This window comes from Sarcophilus harrisii, chromosome 2 (genome assembly GCF_902635505.1).
Source record: "Sarcophilus harrisii chromosome 2, mSarHar1.11, whole genome shotgun sequence".
NCBI lineage: Eukaryota > Metazoa > Chordata > Mammalia > Dasyuromorphia > Dasyuridae > Sarcophilus > Sarcophilus harrisii.
Genome location: NC_045427.1, coordinates 624,467,341 through 624,487,991, shown reverse-complemented (window position 1 = coordinate 624,487,991; position 20,651 = coordinate 624,467,341). Strand labels below are relative to the sequence as shown.

Here is a 20,651-nt window from a genome sequence, read left to right as displayed (position 1 = left end):
GTATCAAGGGATCTGAGTCCAACTAGACTTGGCCATATCATGGATTTGATGGATTTGTTGGAGACCAGGTGGGGGTCAGTGGAAAGAAGATTGGGTTTAAATTGTTCCTCTGGTGTTGTGTGACCTTGGGCATCACTTAATCCTGGTGTGCCTCAGTTTCCTCCTCTGTAAAATATAATGGTTAAATGGTCTTTAAAGTCCTTTTGAGTTCTACATCTATGATTCTATGTCATAGGTGGGAGGAAGGAATGGGGTTTTGGAGGTGGGGAAATGCTCTGTCTTCCTATATTTAAATGGTAGACAAGGATGTGCTGGAGACAGTTTGAATCTGCTCCTAACAACTGATGATTAAATTTTCATTGTGAGTATTTAGGTCACAGAAACTGGCACATCTAGAAATCAAGGCTTGATTAGTTGTTTTGTGTTTTAACTAGACTTAAGAGAGTGATAAAGAAAATTTTAATGAAAAAGGCTAAACTGTGGAGTATGCTGTGTACACATTTTTTTTGGAGCTAGCCAATTTAGACATTTATCAGCCATTTATCAGCATAGCACTAGTCTGTTGTGGACAAAAAGCATGAAATTTAATGTGTTTTGCCCAAAGAGCAGACGTAGGACGAAAGGCAGATTTTGCTTGAATAAAAGGAAGGAATTCTTCTCCTTTAGGATTGTGATAGGATTGAAATGGGCTGCCTTGGAATGTGATGAGTTTGCATCCCTGGAGATCTTCAGTCTGGATGGCTGCCCATTTGGGATGTTCTATGTGAGATGCAAGCCAGATAAAGCATGGGACTAGGTGATAATAATAATAATAATACAAATAAATCCTGATATCTCTTCCATTTCTTCTGTGATTCTGATCTCTGCCTACTTCCTAATAATGTCACCTCTATTCCAAACAAAGTATAAGGTACTGACAAAAGTATCAGACAGTTATCTTGGGTGTGTCACTTTCTCAACCTCTCTGTGGCTTAGCTCCTTACAGAGAACAAGGGAGATTTGCTCACTCTGTCTCCTCAAAGCAGAGAAGCGAGGGACTTCTGGAATAGGATGCTGTATGCATTGTCATATATGGTCACCATACCAGGGGTTGTTGCTTGCCTTTTTTTCCTTCAAAGGAAGAGTTGATTCCAGGAACAAGAGAGAAGGATGGAGGGATTCCCAGAAATGACTATCATTTTTTTAAAGGTATCAAGAAAATTTATGTTGAAATATAGGAAGTTTTCAGGAGGTGATCTCTAAAGTCCCTTCTAGCTTAATATTTTATGATTCCATTATTGCTGGCTGTTTCTCAGTCATACTGTCCTCCCCTGCCTCCACTCTCCTTTCCCCAGCTCCATTTGCTGAAATCGTGTCTCTTCCTCAACACTAGCTCCAAACTCAACTCTTTTTCTTTCTTTCTTTTTTTAAATTATAGCTTTTTATTTACAAGATATATGCATGGGTAATTTTTCAGCTTTGACAATTGCAAAACCTTCTGTTCCAACTTTTCCCCTCCTTCCCCCCACTCCCTCCCCCAGATGGCAGGTAGTCCCATACATGTTAAATATGTTAAAGTATATCAAATTCAACTCTTTAAAGATACTTTTCTCCATCATCCTCAACTGCTGAGACTCCTGAAACTCTATAGCACATGGTCCCTACCTCTCTGGAGGTAATTACATTACAGTTATTTGTGAGTTTTTTATCTTACTTCCCAAGCCATAAATTTCTTGAAGTCAGAATCCAAGGAAACTGAGGGCTGGATCTGGAGGCAAATTCTGTCACTTGTTATCTGTGTGATCTTGGGAAAATAGCTCAGCCTATTTGAGACTGTGACTTTTCATCTGTAAAATGAAAAGTTTGGACATCCTTTCCAGTTCTAAATCTCCAAACCTATGATCCTAGAAGGAATTCAGCTATTACTTATTGTTGAATCATTTTTCAGTCATGTCCAACCCTCTGTGACCCCATAGTAGTCTGCCATTTCCTTCTCCACCTTATTTTACAGATGAGGAAACTGAGGTGAACAGGGTTAGGTGACTTGCCCAGGGTCACACAGCTAGTAAGTGTCTGAGGTCAGATTTTAATTCATGAAGATGCACCTTCCTGATTCCAGGCCTGATGCTTTACCCACTATGCCCCTAGCTGCTCACAATTATTTCTATCCAGCTTTAAAGAATAGACCTAGGAAGCAAAGGCAATGAAGGGTTGGTGAGATGGGATTGGAGAAGGTCAACACCAAGGGGAAGATTTTATCTCAAAATAAGAAAAAACAATTCTAAATAATTAGAGCTGCCCCATAATAGAATGAGAAGCCTTGGGAAGGAAGATCATAGGATCTAAGGTCTAGAGCTGTAAGGATCCTCTGCGGCTCTCTAGGTCAACCGCCTCATCTTAAAGATGAAAAAATTGAAACTCAGAGAGGTTGAGATTTACCTTCTCCTTAACCTACCCTCTCTCTTATTTTCTTCTTCCTACTTTCCCTTTTTGTTTCCCTGTTGAGTAAAATGTATTTCTGTACCTAACTTTGGGTGTGTATTCTTCCCATTTTTGACCAGTTGTACACCCTAATTGTATAATTTAATTTTACCAATCCACAAGAAGTGGCCAAGATAGGATTTGCACTCAGGTCCTGTGACTCCCTAGATGGTGCTCTTTATAGTGAAGTGCGTTTCTCCTTACTAGAGATCCCAGGCCAGATGAACACCTGCCCACTATATTTAAAAAAAAAAAAAAAGACTGATTCATTTCAAGATGGCACCCCACTCCCTACTCCAGGCTTTCAGACTCTGTGATTCTGTGACCTTCTCTGTGGTACAAACCACCCCACATAAGGAAGGGGATGTTTTCGATTCCTGGCCTCATCACTTGGGAACAAAACACCAACCTCTGAAAACAAAAAGCCCAAAATGCAGAGATCATAAAACCACATCCCACTGTCCTTGCAGACAGTGAGGGTGGAGGATACTGGGGTTCCAAATCAGAGAGATCAGCATGAGCCTAAAAAACAGGAACCTCTGGTCATGAGCTCAGTTCCGCCGCAGCTATAGGAACTAAAATGACACATTGTGAGATGTGGCCCAAGGAGCCCATTAATGCTGCCCGTTGAGAGTTGATTTTAAAATAACCAACCAATTAGTAAACACTTATTATGTACTGAGGATAAAAATCTTCAACAGCTCTTCTCTTAAGAAGCTTACGTTCCATAAAGCCTTCAGCGGCCACTTAGAAGAGCTTTCCTGTTCCTCCACTGTGTCCAACACTGTCCTCCACCAGATAGAATACCTTAGGGCTGGATCCATCGGCGATGCAACTGGCAAAGCTAGTGAGACATATGGCACCGTGGCACCCCTGCAATATACTCCCAGAGTGAAATGAGCATCCACAACACCCATGGCTGTGTCTCCAGATGCCAAAGCATACGTGAGGGTACATTCCACGTACATATGGCGTGTCATTCGCTTTCTGCCAGTGATAATATGCCTTCAACTAGTTCTGTGCTCTATGAATGAATGAGTGGTTAAGTGAATGAAAAAGCATTTTTGTAGATTTTAATGCATACAAATACAAAAGCAAGATAGAGGAAAGGCAACACATGTATGGGATTGTAGCCAAAGAGGGGGACTTTGGTCTAGGGAGCCACAGAGACGGGGGGTGGTGGTGGTGGTGGTGGAGCCATGGGGCAATCCATTGACAAATTCTTTCCAGGAAGAATGCAAATGTCATACTACTGGTCTGATTATAGTTCCCAGAGCACAAAGTGAAAGTGGAATAGGAAAGGGCCAGGATAAAAGAGCATGATTGGGTCCAAGGCTGGCCAAATATAGGTCAGTATCACCAATCAGGACACCTGGGCTCCAATTTTACTATATCATAACTACTTTAGATATCTCTATTAAAAAGTTGTAGTTGGGGGCAATTAGGAGGTGCAGTGGATAGAGCACTGGCCCTGAAGTCAGGAGGACCTGGGTTCAAATCTGGTCTCAGACACTTAACATTTCCTAGCTGTGTGACCCTGGGTAAGTCACTTAACCCCAGTTGCCTGAGCAACAAAGAAAAGAAAAAGTTGTAGTCCCAAACACATCAACGTGAAGTTTGACTAAACAATACCAAGTTTAACTTAATACTAGCAACCAGATATTTTTGGTAAATCCAACAACTACCTACTAAGCTCCTTGTATTTTTCTCTTTACTTATCCTTTCCGGCGGAAGTCTGTCCTTGATCACCTTCCCTTCTCTCCTCTATAAATCTTTTTTAAAAAAAAATCAAATTGTCTTTTGGGTAATTTCTTCCTCACTCCCAACAAACCACCACCTAATTTTATTTATTAATTCGACAGATTTTTTTATTTATCTCCTTGAATTTCAGGATATCTCTTTTGGTATCTAATTGGAAAACGGTTTAATTTGTTCATTTTCTAGATTAACTTTAACTGCACAGTCAATTTGTTGACCTGTTCTTTCACTCTTTGATTGATGAAAATGTTAGAGTTATAAATTTTTACCATGAAGACTAATCTGGCTGGAAGTTTCTGTATGTTATCTCACAGTTGTCACTTTTTAAATGAAATTATTGTTTCTATGATTTGCTCTTTGACTCATCCATTCTTTAGAATTAAATTATTTGGTCCCCAATCATTTTTAATTATTTCATCAGTGACCCTTTAGTAAGTATATTTTTGTTGCATAGTGATCTATAATAAATATATTTACTATCTCTGCTTTTCTTCACTTAGCTGTGGTTTTTACGGCCAATTTTTGGGATATTGTCAGGTACAGCTGAAAAATTTTTATACTCATACTCCTTTAAATTCTGATTTATTATTCTCCAGAGGTTTATCATATCTAATTTTTATAAAATTCTATTTAGGTTCTCTTTTGCTTTTTGTTTGTTTTTTAGTTAAATTTATCTGGGTCTCAGAGGGAATATATTGAAGTCCCTCTCTACCATACCTTTGTTGTTTTTTCCCTGAAACTCATTTAATGTTTTTTTTAAGTAATTGGGTACTAAACCACTCAGTGCATATATGGTTAGTATTAATATTAATTCATTGTCTATGGTTTCAGAAAAAAATGTAGTCTTGTTGCTTTAAGACTATTTTTGCTATTGTCTTGTTTAAAATTATTACTGCTACCTGCCTTTTGTTTTATACTTCAATTAATACAGAATTTTATTCCAGTCCTTTATTTTACCTTTGTGTGCATTTTTCTGTTTGTATTTTTTCTAAACAACATATTTTATTGCATTCTGCTATTCAATTTCATGAGCGCGTTCATCCCATTCACATTCACAATTATGAAAATTAACTATATATTTTCCTCTATCCTGTTCGCTTATACTTTTTCTTTGCTCCAGAGTCAAATAACAGGTCTCTATTCTTTTTTTTCTTAAAGTACCTCTTTGAAATCTTCACTCTAGTTAGATTTTTATTTGCTTAGGAGTAATCCCACCCTCTCCTTAACCTACCCTCTCTCTTATTCTCTTCTTTCTACTTTCCCTTTTTGTTTTCCTGTTGAGTAAAATGTATTTCTGTACCTAACTTTGGGTGTATATTCTTCCCATTTTTGACCAGTTGTACACCCTAATTGTGTGATTTAATTTTACCAATCTTTCCTCTTTCTTCTCCCCTTCCTAATATACTTTTTTTCTTATCCTTTTTCATTCTTTTAAGATTGTCAAAACATAAAAAACTAGTCTCAAACCCTCTGGCAAATTCAAGTCCTTCTATGAGACTTGATGCTGATAATATACTGAGGAAACACACACATCTCCCCAATTTGAATGTAAACAGATTGAACATAGAAATATAGATTTAGAACTAAAAAGGACTTTAGGATTCATCTAGTCTAATCCTCTCCATTTATACACGAGAAAGTCACCCAGGTAAAAAGTCAAAGAGGCCAGATTTAAACCCAGATCCCCTAATTTCAGATCAAAACTCTTTCCTTAGTATCATGTTGTCTCTCTCTGAGGGCCTTGAATGTAAGGGTGAGGGGTCTAAGCTATATTTGGTCAGCAAGTGGATCATTAAAATAATTTTTAAGTCATCTGGCACTGAGATCAAGGAAAGAAGGCAGCTAGAGGAAAGGATTCTTTTTATTTTCTGCTGAGGCAATTGGGGTTAAATGACTTGCCCAGGATCACACAGCTAGGAAGTGTTAAATGTCTGAGGGCAGATTTGAACTCAGGTGCTTCTGATTTCAGGTCTGGTGCTCTACCCACTCACCACCTAGCTGCCCCTATTAATGTTCTCTTGATGGATATATGAGCTGGTCGAATCATTTTGAAAAGCAATTTGAAACTTATGAAAGATCTCATATACATCCAAATATTCATTCATAGCAGCACCTTTTCTGGCAACAAAGAACTACCCCCACCCCCCTTCCCCACCAAAGTGGATGCTCTTCAGTTGGCGAATGGCTGAACAAGTTGTAATACATCAAACATTATAAATCAAATATTATTGGGCTGTAAGAATGTAAACATTATGAATACAGAAAAAACATGGGAAGACTTAAGGGAAATGTGAAAGTGAAATTAATCATCAACAATCCACACAATGACCATGACTATAGAAATGAAAACAACAATAAAATATGTTAAACTGAAAGCTGTAGAAATATTGTGACTAAATAACAAGGGCCAGAAGAGATTTGCAGGGGCTTTCTGCTTCTTTGCAGTGTAGAAGATTATGGCTGAGGAACACAGAAGACTTTTTGACATATTGTTTACTTTTGGTGAATTGTTATTTTTTAAAATTGTTATAATTCTCTTCCTTGCTGTGAGGAAGATGTGGATGAGGTAGAATTGGGAAATGTGTGTAATGTGAAAACAAAAGGCATAAAAGAAATTTATTTTTAGATTGCTCTTAAAATCAAAAGCAAGTCAGAAAGCAAGATAATCAGAGCAATTTTGTTACCATCTTGCTAAATTTTACATACTTAAAGAAAATTAACTCTATACAACAGCAGTTCCCAGTCTTACACAAATGTCTTTCTCCTTTGTGTATTGGAATATTTTCATCTGTTGGTGGTTATTCAGTTCTAAATTTCTCTCTCATCCCATGATTCATTTGATGGCCCAGCCCCATTTATCCTGCTTTATGCAGGATACTTCTGCCATGCCATGAGGATTCTAGTCAACTTCTTTAAACACGGAAAAGTCATCTCAGGATTCCAAGCAAACAGATGTTGCTGACAAATTCAACATTTACAAAGTGCCGATCTCCATTCCCTTCCTCTTTCTGTCGCCGGTCTATCCTTGGCTTCCTTTTTTTCTCTCCCCTTAAAGACCCAGCTTGGATTGCATCTCCCACAGCTGGAAATAAATCGTCCTTGCTCAGAGCACACTTGGTCAGCACCTGTGCCTTATGCTCTATCTTGGATCAGTGTAGGGATAACTGACAACATCCTCCCAACTCTTGGTCTGCTATCTCTGTACTAGAGTATAAGTTCTTGAAGAACAAGACCTTAGAAATCTTTTCATATTCTCTTGGGTTCCTGGCACAGCCATTTGTGCACAAAAGGCTTAACCTCATACCCTGGTTCTGTCAACTATTACCTACATGACCTTAGACAAGTTCCCCGATCCCAGACTCAGTTTCCTATTCTGTAAAATGAAGGTAATATTTTCACTATTTATCTGCCCTACAAGGTTGTTGTGGTGACAGAATTTTGTCAATTTTAAAGTGCTCTACCAATATAGTGACAGATAGATTTTTAATAATATTTTGTTCAACTGAGTTGTCTATGTGAAAGCTGTTACAAGAAGTGTGATCAGTTTAATGACTCCCACATTGAGACGATAATAACAAGAGTGAACAATTAGATAGTTTGGAGGGTTTACAAAGCACTTTGCATGCATGATCTGCTTTGATCCTCACAACATACATCCCTGGGAGACAAGTACTGTTATTCTTCTTATTATACAGAAGGGGAAACTGAGGCAGAAAGAAGTGAAAGGACATCCCACAGCTTAATAAGGGCTGAGATTGAATTGGAACTCAGATCTTTCCAACTCCAAGTCCAGTTCCCTATTTACTGTGCCATATTGCCTGCTCTGAATGCCTGTCATCCTATTAGTGATCATAGAATAAGGATTATCAAAGATAAATTATCAATTTAGCACTAGAAGGGACCTTAGAGATTATCTAGTCTAAGCCACTCATTTTACAGCAAGAAGTACAGTTATCATATATTTTAATATGTTGAACATATATTGGATTGCTTGTCATCTAGAGGAGAGGGTGGGGGGAAGAAGGAGAAAATCCGAAGACACAAGGGGGTCAATGTTGTCAAATTATCCGTGCATATATTTTGAAAAAAAACTTTAAAAATTAAAAAAAGAGAATACAAAGATTTCCATAAACTCAAAAAAAGTACTCCCTTCCACATTGTGTATAGGGGGTGATTTAGGGGTGCTGGTACTCTCAATCTAGAAAATTCATGTAAAAGTTTTTGTTCTCCCCCTCATACCACGGAAGTCTGAATTTTTTCTTTTATGGGATGTTTACAGTACCTTACTGTAAAATTTGGATTTTGGTCATAGGCTATATGTAAGCCAATTTTTTCTTTACAATTATGTAAAACATTTCCATATTAGTCATTTTGTGCAAAAGACTTGAATAAAAGAAAAAGAAATGAAGAAAGTAAAAAATGGTATGCTTGAGTCAATTCAATCAATCAATCAGTCAATATTCAGTCAATATCAGTTTTTTGTCTGGATGCATATAGCACATATATGGTTCATCATTAGTTCTTTGGGATTATTTTAGGTTATTGTATTACTGAGAATAACTAAGTTACTCAGAGCTCTTCGTCAAACAATATTGCTGTTACTGTACAACATTATCCTTGGTCTATTCATTTCACTATGCATCAGTTCATGGAAACTTTTCCAGGTTTTCCTGAAATCATCCTATTTGTCATTTCTTTCTTTCTTTCTTTTCCTTTCTTTCTTTTCCTTTCTTCCTTCCTTCCTTCCTTCCTTCCTTCCTTCCTTCTTTCCTTCCTTCCTTCCTTCCTTCTTTTCTTCCTTCCTCCCTCCCTCTCTCTCTCTCTCTCTCTCTCTCTCTCTCTCTTTCTTTCTCTGAGGCAACTAAGTTACTTGCCTAGGATCACACAGCCAGAAAATTTTAAATATCTGACACCAGATTTGAACTCAAGTGGTCCTGACTTCAGGGCTGGTGTGTCATTTCTTATAAAAATAATATCCCATCACAATCATAGGCCGGAACGTGTTCAGCAGTCTCCAGATTGGTGAGCATACCTTTGATTTCCAATTCTTAGCTACCACAAGGAGCTGCTATAAATATTTTTGTACAGATAGGTCCTTTCCCCTTTTTTGGATATCTTAAGAGTTATAGAATAGGTTAATGTTAAGTAAAAATACTACATGAAAAAGTACACTTTCTGAATCACCAGGAATACTACTCTTGGGACCCATAATTTTAATAGAGTTTATGATATTTAAATGACACAAGATAGGAGAATGTTAAGGACCATGCCTAAGTGAAGGGGCAGATCAATTCTCCGAGAGCCTCTACAGCTGTGAACATCTGAAGGCGTTGCAAAGCAGCCTTCACACAGGTGTTGCTTGTGGACTGGGAAAATAAATTGGAGGCAGAAGGAGGAGGAAAGAGGTCAGACAATGCAACGGCTTCTGAGGGAGGTCAGAGAACAGCAACTACCTCTCAGTCTCCTTGAGTCACCATTATCCTCTCACAAGAAGAGAAGAAAAGGTCTACCAAAGGTAAAGCAAAGTTACATATTGTGTTCCAAATGGGAGAAACCCAAGATGTAAAGATCATCGCGAGATAATTACAAGATGTCACATGAGAGATGGCCATAAACACGCCTTGCATTCCCAAATCAGTGCATAGAACTAAAGTTTTTTTTTTTTTTTGCTACAAATTATTTTAATAAAAAATTGTGTAGCTGTTCATTTATGTTATAAACATTAAAATACATACTAAAAGGTAATATTACACACAACAGTACATATGTTTTGTGCATTTATGACTTACTATACTTTTTAGTTTATCTTTACATTTCTAGCCTTTCTTTGTCTGTTTGTTGTCTGCTGGCTTTTACTTTCTTTTGACAAATTTTAGCTTTTTATTTATTTTAACTTTAAAAAAAGAAATTATGTATATTTATGGTATCAAAAGACAAAATGTTGATATTCTACGATGATATACATATATTTTTTAATGTTTTGTGTCATCTTCTGGCCTGTATCATCTGTGGCTTACCATAAAACTCCCCCCACATTCCCATTTAATTTCTTATGCCAACTTGCCATATATCAAAACCACAATGGGAAAAGTCACGATATGGAAGAGAGAACTGTAGCTTGGTGACAATTTAGAGAGAGCTAGACAGGGAGTCAAGACTTAAGATAAAATCTTGCCTCAGACTAATTGTGAGACTCTAGGTAATCTTTTAATCTTTCAGTCTCGGTTTCCCCATCTGTAAAATGGGAATTACCAACAGAACCTGCCTCCTAGGATTGTTGTGAGGATCAAATGAAATAACATACATAAAGCACATAGCAAATCTTAGTGTTATGCAAGATATTATTACAGATGAAGAAACTGGGACTGAGACAAGCCAAGTGATTTGCCAAGGATCACCTCGCTAGTAAGTATGTGATGGGATTTAAACCCATTTCTTTCCTATTCCATGTTCAGTGCCCTATACTATACTATGAATTATTACATGGTCATTATGTGTATGAGCTGAGCCCTGGGACCTTGGAACATAGATCCAGAGCTAAGAGATATAAGCATGGATTTGGAAATCCTGTCCAGAAGTGGCCAAGTAGAAGAATTCCCAGCAAGGCACCATGTGTTCCAGGTGATAGGGCCTCCTGGGGCAAGCTCAGGGCAAGTGTGGCTTAGTGGAGGTTGAGAGACTAATTTTTTTTCTAACTTTCACCTGGACATAGCCTGGTGGGAAAGGGAAGGGAGAATTCCATCTCCAGGGCTTATGAGGCTGCCACTCTAGGAGAAGGATCAGAAGGGAACTACTCCAGTGGCTAAATAGATCACATGTCATGGGTGGATGCTATGGACATCTCTTCCCTAGTTGCTAGGTGGGAACTGTTGTGATGTGATGTTAGTCATGGTTGATTTTTTTTGGTCGATTTTGAGAGTTCAGAAGGATTATGGTATAGTTGCAAGTGACTTCTATCTGTCTGTCTATACATCCATCCATCTGTCCATATCTATCTATGTACCTATCTATGTATCTATCCGTCCATGTATGTATCCATCTATCCATTCATCCATATATCTATCATCCACCCATCTATTTATCATCTATCTATATAAATATATAGATAGATGAATATATTAACAATAAAAAGACTTAAGGGGGGCAACCTTGCCTAACTAATCATGTACAATATCCTACAGATTATATGAACTGATGCAGAGTAACATAAGCAGAACCAGGAACATAATGTATACCATGACTACTGGAAAGAACAACAGTAAAACCACAGAAATGGATTGCCACCAACTTATAATGACCAAGCTTGATCCCAAATCAAAGACGGACAGAAGAATGCTCCCACTTTTTCTTTGCAGAAGTAGAAGACTATGGATATGGAAATCACTAAATTTAATGTTGAATTTGGTGATACATTGATGAGTTTTGTTTTTTTTTTTTGATGTTTTGTCCCTTCCTTCCTGCCCCTGCTCTGTGATCTTCACCACTGTGTCTCGGTTTCCTTCTCCCTGTAGATGTTTTTCCAATATCTGGAACCTTTTTATCCTAGAACATCCTTCTGCTTTTCTCCCATTGGTGAAGTCCTTTTGGGGTTTTCATGGGCCCAGAACATCCATACTTCATTCCTCTCCCTGCTGTGCTATTTCCCAGACTTTGACACCATTTCCCTAAAACAAATACCTTTTTCTGTCTTATCCTCTGAGCTGTTCAGTTCCTTTTTGTATGTTTGTCTTCTCCCATCAGATTGAAAGCTTTTTGAGGACAGGAACTTTCTTTTTTGTTTGTATTTGTATTTCTAGAGCTTAGCCCAGTGCCTAACACATAGATAACTGTTTAGTAAATGCTTGTTGCCTTATATCTTGTCTTTTTCATTCCTTGCTTTCATTCCTCTTTTTTTTTTAATTCCTTTATTCCTTGTTTTTTATTCCAGAGAGGGGAAAGAAAAAGTAACAAATTGGAAAACAGGTGATGTAAAGACTAAAAATCAATACCATTTTTTGATACTCAAAAGAATCAGTTTAGTACAAAACTGAAGTGGGTATGTGGTGCCACAGTTTCATAAGCTCATGCTACCTCAAGGCAGAGGCCAGAATCCCCTTTTGGTTGTTTTTATGTGTTTGTTTTGAGGGCAGATTGAAGGAGGCTTAGCTTTGCTAACCAAGCCACAGATACTAAGTGAATATGGTTGAGAATATTAAAGATATAGTTTCAGGTACCTATTTTCTTACAGACCAGCCTATAAGTTTTCTCTGAAGGACTGATCTACTGGATTCATTCTTCCTGAAGACTAAGACCATTGCCCAGTTCAGCTGGCTTTCAAAAAGCCAACTGTTTATAAATAAAAAGAAATGGGTTCTTCCCCGAATTTGCAGCCTGAGTTGCTATTGTCAAGCTCTTTGGCACAGAGACTTACGCTTTGGAGTAGTTTAGAACAAAGTCCACTCCTTTCTCACTATCAAACTGAATGTCTCGTGGTAAATCACTGTGATATTTGGCATCGATGCTTAAGGGGAATCCAGGGTTCCACTCCATCCACCTGAGAAGGAAAAAGAAACAAAACAAAACTGAGAGATTGTAGAGAAGTTCAAGGGAAACTATTAATGAAAAGAATGAAATGACATGTGCTAAAGTGATTTTCTTAGCGCACAGATTTGACCAGGTCTGACTACTCCATAAACTTCAGTGGCTCCCTCTTATTTCTAAGATCAAATATCTAGGATGTAAAGCCCTTCACTATCTGGCTCCAACCTACCTCTCTAGTTTTTCTAGATAGTACCAATATTGATCACAGTATTCTTACCTAATGTAGGTTTTGATGATGATTGTCTACTGGTCCCAAGACCATTTTCCCTCCTTTCTCAAGTTAAGGACTTGACTCACTGCTTTTTTTTTTTTTCTTCCCAACTCCTACCATTTATTTTAGGGGACTTCAATATCCATACTGGTGTTCTTTCAAATTCCCCAATATCACAATTCTTCAATCACACCTAAATCATTATTGTGTTCTATATCTTACTATCACCCACAATTTTTGTTAATTAACTTCTTACTAATTTTTAAAATTTAAAACTGATATTCTACTCCCTGACTATAGCTTCCTATTCCATCTCTCTCTGATCTCTCACCTCCTAAACCCATTCTTCACCCTGATTGTTGGAGTGATGATCCCTGACAATCTCCAATCCCTTTTCTCCTCAGTGTTTCTCAACAACTTAACTTATCCCTGTTCTGACTTCACTCTTCTCTTCTCCAATCTTGATTCTACAGTTAGCCAACTCAGCTCTATTTTTGTCCTCTATTTTAGAATCCCTTTGCCCTTTGTACAATCACAGCTCATCCCTTGTTCATAATTCAACCCACACAAAACTATTCATTTCCTCTGTTCCTATGAATCTACTACTGAATGTTAATTGGTTATGTTAATAATTCATGCTAACTACCATCATCTGGACCCTCACCAAAGCAAGGCAATCCTTCCAATTTGGTTACTTGAGTCACATTCCAAAAAAAGGTTTTCCAAGTCTACTTTTTTTCTCTTTAATCTTGCCATAGTTCACCCCACCTCGGTTGAAGTGCTCACCTCTTTCTTGATAAAAGTGAAGATATTCAGTGTAAGATTTCTCTCTTATCTCAAAACCCCCTGAAACCATCCTCTAATTTCTTCCTTTCCCCTAGCATCTGACAGTAAGATGTGTCCTTGTGTCCTTATCCATTTACATGTACCTTTAAGTCCTTTTTTCTTTTCCAGAATAATGCCATGTCTATCATTACATCCTCTCTAATATTCATTCTCTTCCTATAAACTTATTTTTTTTCTCTACTGCTTTCAAATGTGCCCATCTTCCTTATCCATAAAAACAAAACCTTCCCTAAACTCTACTATCACGCTTTGATTATAACTATATCCATCTAGTCTTTTTTTTTTTTTTTTTTTTTTTGCTTTTTCAGTCAAGCTACTTGCAAAAAGCTTCCTGAAATGTGCTCCCGTCTCATCTCTGCCTCTTAGTATCTCTAGTTTCTTTCAAGAATCGGCTCAAAGTTCACATCCTACATGAAGCCATTCCCAACCACTCTTCTCCAACAGCTTTTTGTGCCTCAACCTCATATTTACTACACACATCCTTAAGAAGTATGTCTCCCCTACGAGAGTGAAGTTGACTGAGGGAAGGAAGTTCCCCTTGCTTTCTGTACTGTCTAACCTTGCTGAGTTCTACTCACAAGTATAGTGCATAGGGCATGAGCCAAGAATATACATCTAGAACCATAGAACCTCAGACCTGAAAGTGTTTTCAGCAGCCATGAATATCCATATTTGAATAAGCCTCCCCTCTATGACCAGAAGTCATCCAGTATTTATTTTAAGACCTCCAGTAATAAAGAACTCACTCTCTATTGAAGCAGCCCATTCTAGTTTTGGCTAGTTCTAATTATTGAAGTTCCTTCCTATATCAAGTTTAAGTGTACCATCTTGAAACCTTCTCTTCTCCCTCATCTCTCCTAGTCCCACATACCCCATGGCCAAGAAGAACAAATTTCATCCTTATGCATGCTGTGAAACAATCTTTCAAATACTTGAAGGTTCCCCCGCCCCCCACCATATCTTCTCTTCAGGGTGAACATCCTCAGTATTTTTGACTAATCTAAGGGAACTGTCCAAGGTGATACAGATTGTAATCGGCAGAGTCAGAATTAGAATTCAGATCTCAAGACTCCAAGGCTAATATTCTTTCTGTTGGAGTATGCTGTAACATCTAAGAGTTTGCATTTTTACACATTAGGGGAAAAATGTTATGGAGTTAATAAATGGCCAGAGAAGGATATAATAGATAAAGAACTAATTTTTGAGTCAGAAAGACAACCTGCCTTTGATACATATTAGCTGTATAAACCTTGTTAAGTCACTTAACTCCAGATAACTCTCAAGACTAGAAGTTTAGGAGCAGGTATTGCTTTGCATTAATAGAGGCAGTTTCTTACTGGGAGGGAGCTTCTTCTATCAACAAAATCATAAGTCTGATTTAAAAAATCAATAGTTGTGTCTGTCTGTCTTGGCTTTCTTATATGAATAGTCTTCCCTTAAACCACAAATCTCCCCAGTTGTTATTTCACTTCACAGCACTATATTTACTTCCAGATATCTAAGGATTTTTTAAAGAATTTTTTTGCTAACAGTGCAAAATTTAGGCCTTCCTTAATTAAAATCTAAATGGAAAGAAGGAAACATGATATGATGGATAAACAATCCAAAGAGGAAGCAACCAAAAGTAGAAAAAAAATTGAGAAGACATTTGAAAATGCAAGGGAAGATGTAACTAACATATATAGAGAGAGGCTAAAAGGGAAAAATTCTTTGTGTGTTTAAGTGGATGCCTGAGATTCAATCCAAGTTAGAAAAATTTTCAAAAGGCAATGAAGGCCCTGGGGGTAAGTTGTTTTGGTGAGAGCAGTCATGTTCACCTCAGGCCAGAGCAGAATTGGTTGAAAGAACTGGGGATGTCTAATCTGAGAAAGAGCTCAAGGAGCTTATAATTGGTTATCAGGTACTTGATGGACTTCCATTGGGAAAATGGTCAAGACTTGTTCTTCTTGGTCCTAGAAAGCAAAACTAGATGGATGGGTGGCAACTGAAGGCTAGCAGTGAAAGGGAAGTGGACTTGATTTGGGAAGTAATGGGTTCCTCTTGTTTGGAAACCTTAGAAATCGTCGGATATATTATGCAGAGGCTTGTTTTAGGGGCATGGATTGAAATAGATAAGATGGCCTTTAGGTTGAGTCTATCTCTGAGATTTTATGATTCTGTGATACTTGCATCTTAAAGAGTAGTAGGGTCTTGGTAGTAAATGATATGAGGTATTGTTATTGTGGTTTGTCCTTTGCTTTCAGAGAACCAATGACATCATGGTGATCTCTTGATTTGTACAGAGTAACACCTGAATGTTTGGCACCCAGGTAGGTATCAACTTAAAGAGATTCTCAGGCTGAGACAAAAACATGACATGGAAATGTAGGAAGGTGAACGGCAAGAAAGAGGCTCAGAAATTCATTTGAAACACAATCACACAAGGACTGCAATGTGGAAATATGGAGAGTGAGCAGCAAATAAGGGGATGAGTGACTGCAACTCAAGGAGACAAATTTAACCTTATAAGTGTTATGGAAATTTAATAATAGGATCAGATCATAGATTAAAATAGGCCTTAAAAGGTATTTGTTGGTGGGAGGATAAGTGTATTGCTATGGGGAAATCTTCTACTGATGCAGCCAGAGCTACCTGGGACACTGGGAGATTAAATAATATCCACATGGTCACACAGCTGGTAGATAGTAGAGACGGGATTTAATACTCATTCATATGACTCAAAATCCATTTATCTTCCCATTCTTCCGCTGTGTGTGTATGTATGTATGTATATATATATATATATATATATATATATATATATATATAATCAGTTGAAGAAAATATCAGTTGAAGAAAATATCAGTTGATTTCTCTCTGTGCTTAGGGTGAGGCAGATGGTAGAGTCAGGACATTATAGCTATCTGTGAATTCGTGAAACAATAATTAAATATGCTCTTGGTTCTAGAGGGCAGAGCTTGGACCAATGGGCAGAAGTGACAGAGAAAAATTTAGATTTCAGTTAAAAAAAAAAAAAAGAGAGAAAACAACTTCCTAACAATTAGAACTACCCCCAAAATGGAATGGACTTCTGTGGGAGACAGAAGGTTTCTCATCACTGAAAGTTCCAAGGCAAAAGCTGAATGACAAGTTGTCATATATACTCTAGAAGGTTTTCTTCCAATAGCTTCTGAGATTTCCCTCCATCTTTATGATTCTATTCCTACTTCAGTCATCTCTTTTTCAGCCTAAACATCATCAGTCTCTCATAGCAGGTCCTAAGGTCCTTTACCAGCTGGGTGGCCTCTTCTGGAGACCCACCATCTTGTCAATTTCTACTTGTTCATCAAAAATATCATCAGTCTCTGCCTAGCAGGTCCCAGGATTTTTTACCAGCTGGGTAATCCCTTCTAGAGACCCACCATCTTATCCACTTTCTACTTGTTCATCTAAAATATCATCAATCTCTACATAGCAAGTCCCAGTTGGATTGCCCCTTCTGGAAACCCACCACTTTATCAATTTCTTTTTGTTCATCTAACTAGGACAATAGCAATGACATGAGGTGACAGGTGCAGAGGAGAGAGAAAAACAAAAATATAACACCTGAGGGGTAGCCACAGTAGAGTTAAAGTTGAGTCAAGCACAGTGGAACATGAAGAGAAGACCAAACCTAAATTAAAGTCATCATAGTCTTTGAGTAAATTCTGGTTCTTTTAGAAAAGACCAAGCCTAAATTAAGGTCATCATAGTCTTTGAGTAAATTCTGGCTCTATTAGAAAACTCTTTTTCAGGAAAATGGAAGTCCATTGAGCATTTGCTCAAGACTATGACGACCTTTATTTGGGCTTGGTCTTCTCTTCATGTCCCATTGTGATTGAATCAATTGATCAGTCTCTTAATCATATTTGTCTATATTTATCTTTCCCTGGGATACCATAGTTATTCTGATGAATCAAAGCCAACTCATGTAATGGAAGACCAGTCTTTCCCCACCCTCTTCAGAAAGAGTTCTGGGAACCTCTCCCAGTGGCAACTTCCCCTTAGCAGGCCCAACAGCTGTTTGCCACACAGCTTGTTGGGGCTCTAATAGCAAGCTGTGCCCATAAAGGAATCACTTATTCACAGCTGAGCTAAATATTTCTAATTTCAGCTAAGATAAAGAGAACTTAGGAAAAGGATGAATCTGATCTATTTCCTGCTGCAGGGAGAAATATCTTTTTCTCTAGCCAGGTCTCATCTTGGGGGGATTACAGCAGGCAGGTCTGAGGAATTGAGTGCTTACCCTGCCCCAAGGTCAAGATACCTCCTCCTTTCCCAGGGGCCAATAGGGTAGTTATGTGGTTCTGTTGAATCCCTTTCTTTCCTCCCACATTTTCATCTATCTAGTGGTAAGACATGAGATGGGAAGTGGGGAAAGAGCAAGCCAGCCACTGAGCTCATTCCATGGTAACATGAAAGCAGAAAAAGTCATAGAAACTCTGTAAAGGGATGTTTATGACCAGAACAGCTGCTCACATTCAGAAGCCAATTTAATCAGCATTTATTAAACACCTACCTATGCCAAGTACTTAGATATGAAGGATCCAAACTAAAAGATGGACGTCTCTGTCCTCATGAAGCTTCAGGGAGATAACAGATACACAGAAAATTAAATATGAAAGAAAATAATTTCATAAGGAGAGGCAGCCAATAATACAGGGATCTGGAGGAAGGAGAAGAGTAAGATAGGCTTCTTGTAGAAGGCAACAGTTGAGCTGAGCTTTGAAGGAAGCTTGGAGTGCTTCGAGGGGGAGTCGAGAAGGGAGTAAGTACCGAGGCCTGGGGCCAAGAGCTGAAATGTCCCATACAGAGAACGGACTGTAATGTGCAATCAGTCTGGAGAGGGCATGAGCAAGAACTGGGATCACCCCATCAGACTGTTTCCATGCCATAACTCACCGATAGAGTTTCTGCCGTGTTTCCAGTTCTTTGCGTCTGTGCTGCTTGAGGATGTGAATTTGGTCATCTCGAGCCAACTTTGCTGTGAAAGAATATGGAGAAGACAAGTATTGAAGCAACCAGAGGGAATCACATTCAATTAGGCAGATTCTCTCTGGATCACTAATATTCATAAGTTCACAAGCTTAGAGTTGGGAGGGTCCTTGGAGATCTCTGGTGGAAATCCCTTATTTTAAAGTTGAGGAAATAGAGGCTCAGAGATTGACTCTCATGGTGCAGAGTCTTGGGGTCTCATATTCACTTAGTGACCTGTTCCCAGCTGCCCAAGAAGCTAATAAAAACGGTTTTGATGATCTTGAGAAGCTATGCTGACTCAGAAGAGCAAAAGGTGTTTTTTCAGCCCAGATACAAACACAACAACTAGATCTAGGATATACATATTCATAGGGCACTGAGCTACTGGGAACCAAAGGCCTCACGCAATAGAACCTGGAGTCCAAGGACCTTAATTCAGATTCCTGCTCTACTAATCGACTATTTGTATGTTTTGGGGCTAGTCATTTGGCTCCTCTGGCTCTCCTTGCTTTCAAAATGGTGGTCTTGGACAAAATGCCTAAAATCTCTTGCTTCCTATGATCTTGGTTCTCTGGTAGGTACAGCATCCCTCAGCACATATCTACATTGTAATCCAGGCCCTTAAAATAAGTCTTCTGGTACTCACCTCTCCCATCTCGGAGGACAATTTCACCCTCCCCAGTGAACCAGCGGTAGCAGGGAAACTCAATGTATTCTCCATAGGGAGTCTTCAAAGTGATATACTTAAGATACCAGTCATCGTGGATCCAATATTTTCGTTTTTCAATCTTGATCAGAAGGATCTCTCCAAGTTCTTCATCCACAGTCACGTCATAAGAATCTACCTGTGTGGAATAAAAGGCAAATCCAACTTCTAACCTAATAAACATTTTAAAAGTTTCTATAACAGGTCAATTAAGTAATTACTAAGAAATTATTTGAGATTGTCTTACTTTGTAGAAGAACAAATGGTATATTTGTAATCTCTATTCTCTCCCTGTCCCCATGGTTATTCAATTCCCTGATTTTTAACCTTTCCTATTCTTCATTTGGTAAGCTTAATAAAAGTTTCTGACTTCTGACTAGATAATAGAGTAAGGATATAGGAAAACCTGAAACTCCCAATATCTTCCTTTAAAAAGGCAGCATTAGGTTGCCAAAGGAAACTTAGAGAAAAGGAAAAGATATAGCAAATTGAAGGGGGGGGGGAACTTCTAGCAATGAATAAATATTGTGGATTAAATAAAATTGAAGGGAAGACATAGAGTGAAGGAAAAGATTAATTTAACGCCAACAATGTCCACCATCAATGGAGATGAAAAATACCATATGCCATAATTGTGAATAATAATCTGTCTAAATTAGATAAAAATGGAATTGAGAAAAAAGATTTTTAAAGGGTATACAAGAGGATAATAAAACTCAAATAATTTAAAATTAGCCATGGACAACATAAAAATCATGAATAAAATAGAATTGTTCTATTGGAAGTTAAAATAGTATAGGCAGCAGAATGATCAGTAATGAATACAAGTGAAAATTACCCAATAAATTTTTTAAAACATAAAAGAACTAAATGAGACCTTTGTAAATAAACTAAGAGATAGTGATTTCTTAAAAGGATGAAACAAAAAAATAATCTGACATGATTTCAGAAAAGCATATCAGGAAACTATCAGAATTATTAAAATTAAGAGACATATTACAGATTTATGGAATATGCTAGATGGTGGATTCCGCTCATTTAGATATTCCACTATTATATACCCAAACTATGATGGAGAAAATATTTTAAAATAAA

The 20,651-nt window shown here is 37.9% G+C and overlaps 1 protein-coding gene across 1 annotated transcript in view; it reads right to left on the bottom strand.

Annotated features, from left to right (window-relative positions):
• Window positions 1–20,651, bottom strand: part of ALOX5 (arachidonate 5-lipoxygenase) — a 73,797-nt gene that overhangs the window by 39,435 nt on the left and 13,711 nt on the right. Inside the window, exons 2-4 of the mRNA XM_031956703.1 lie at window positions 19,497–19,695; window positions 18,776–18,857; window positions 12,629–12,751 (exon numbers count right to left, since the gene is read on the bottom strand). Coding sequence (XP_031812563.1) covers window positions 12,629–12,751; window positions 18,776–18,857; window positions 19,497–19,695 — 404 coding nt within the window. The remainder of the gene's footprint in view (window positions 1–12,628; window positions 12,752–18,775; window positions 18,858–19,496; window positions 19,696–20,651) is intronic.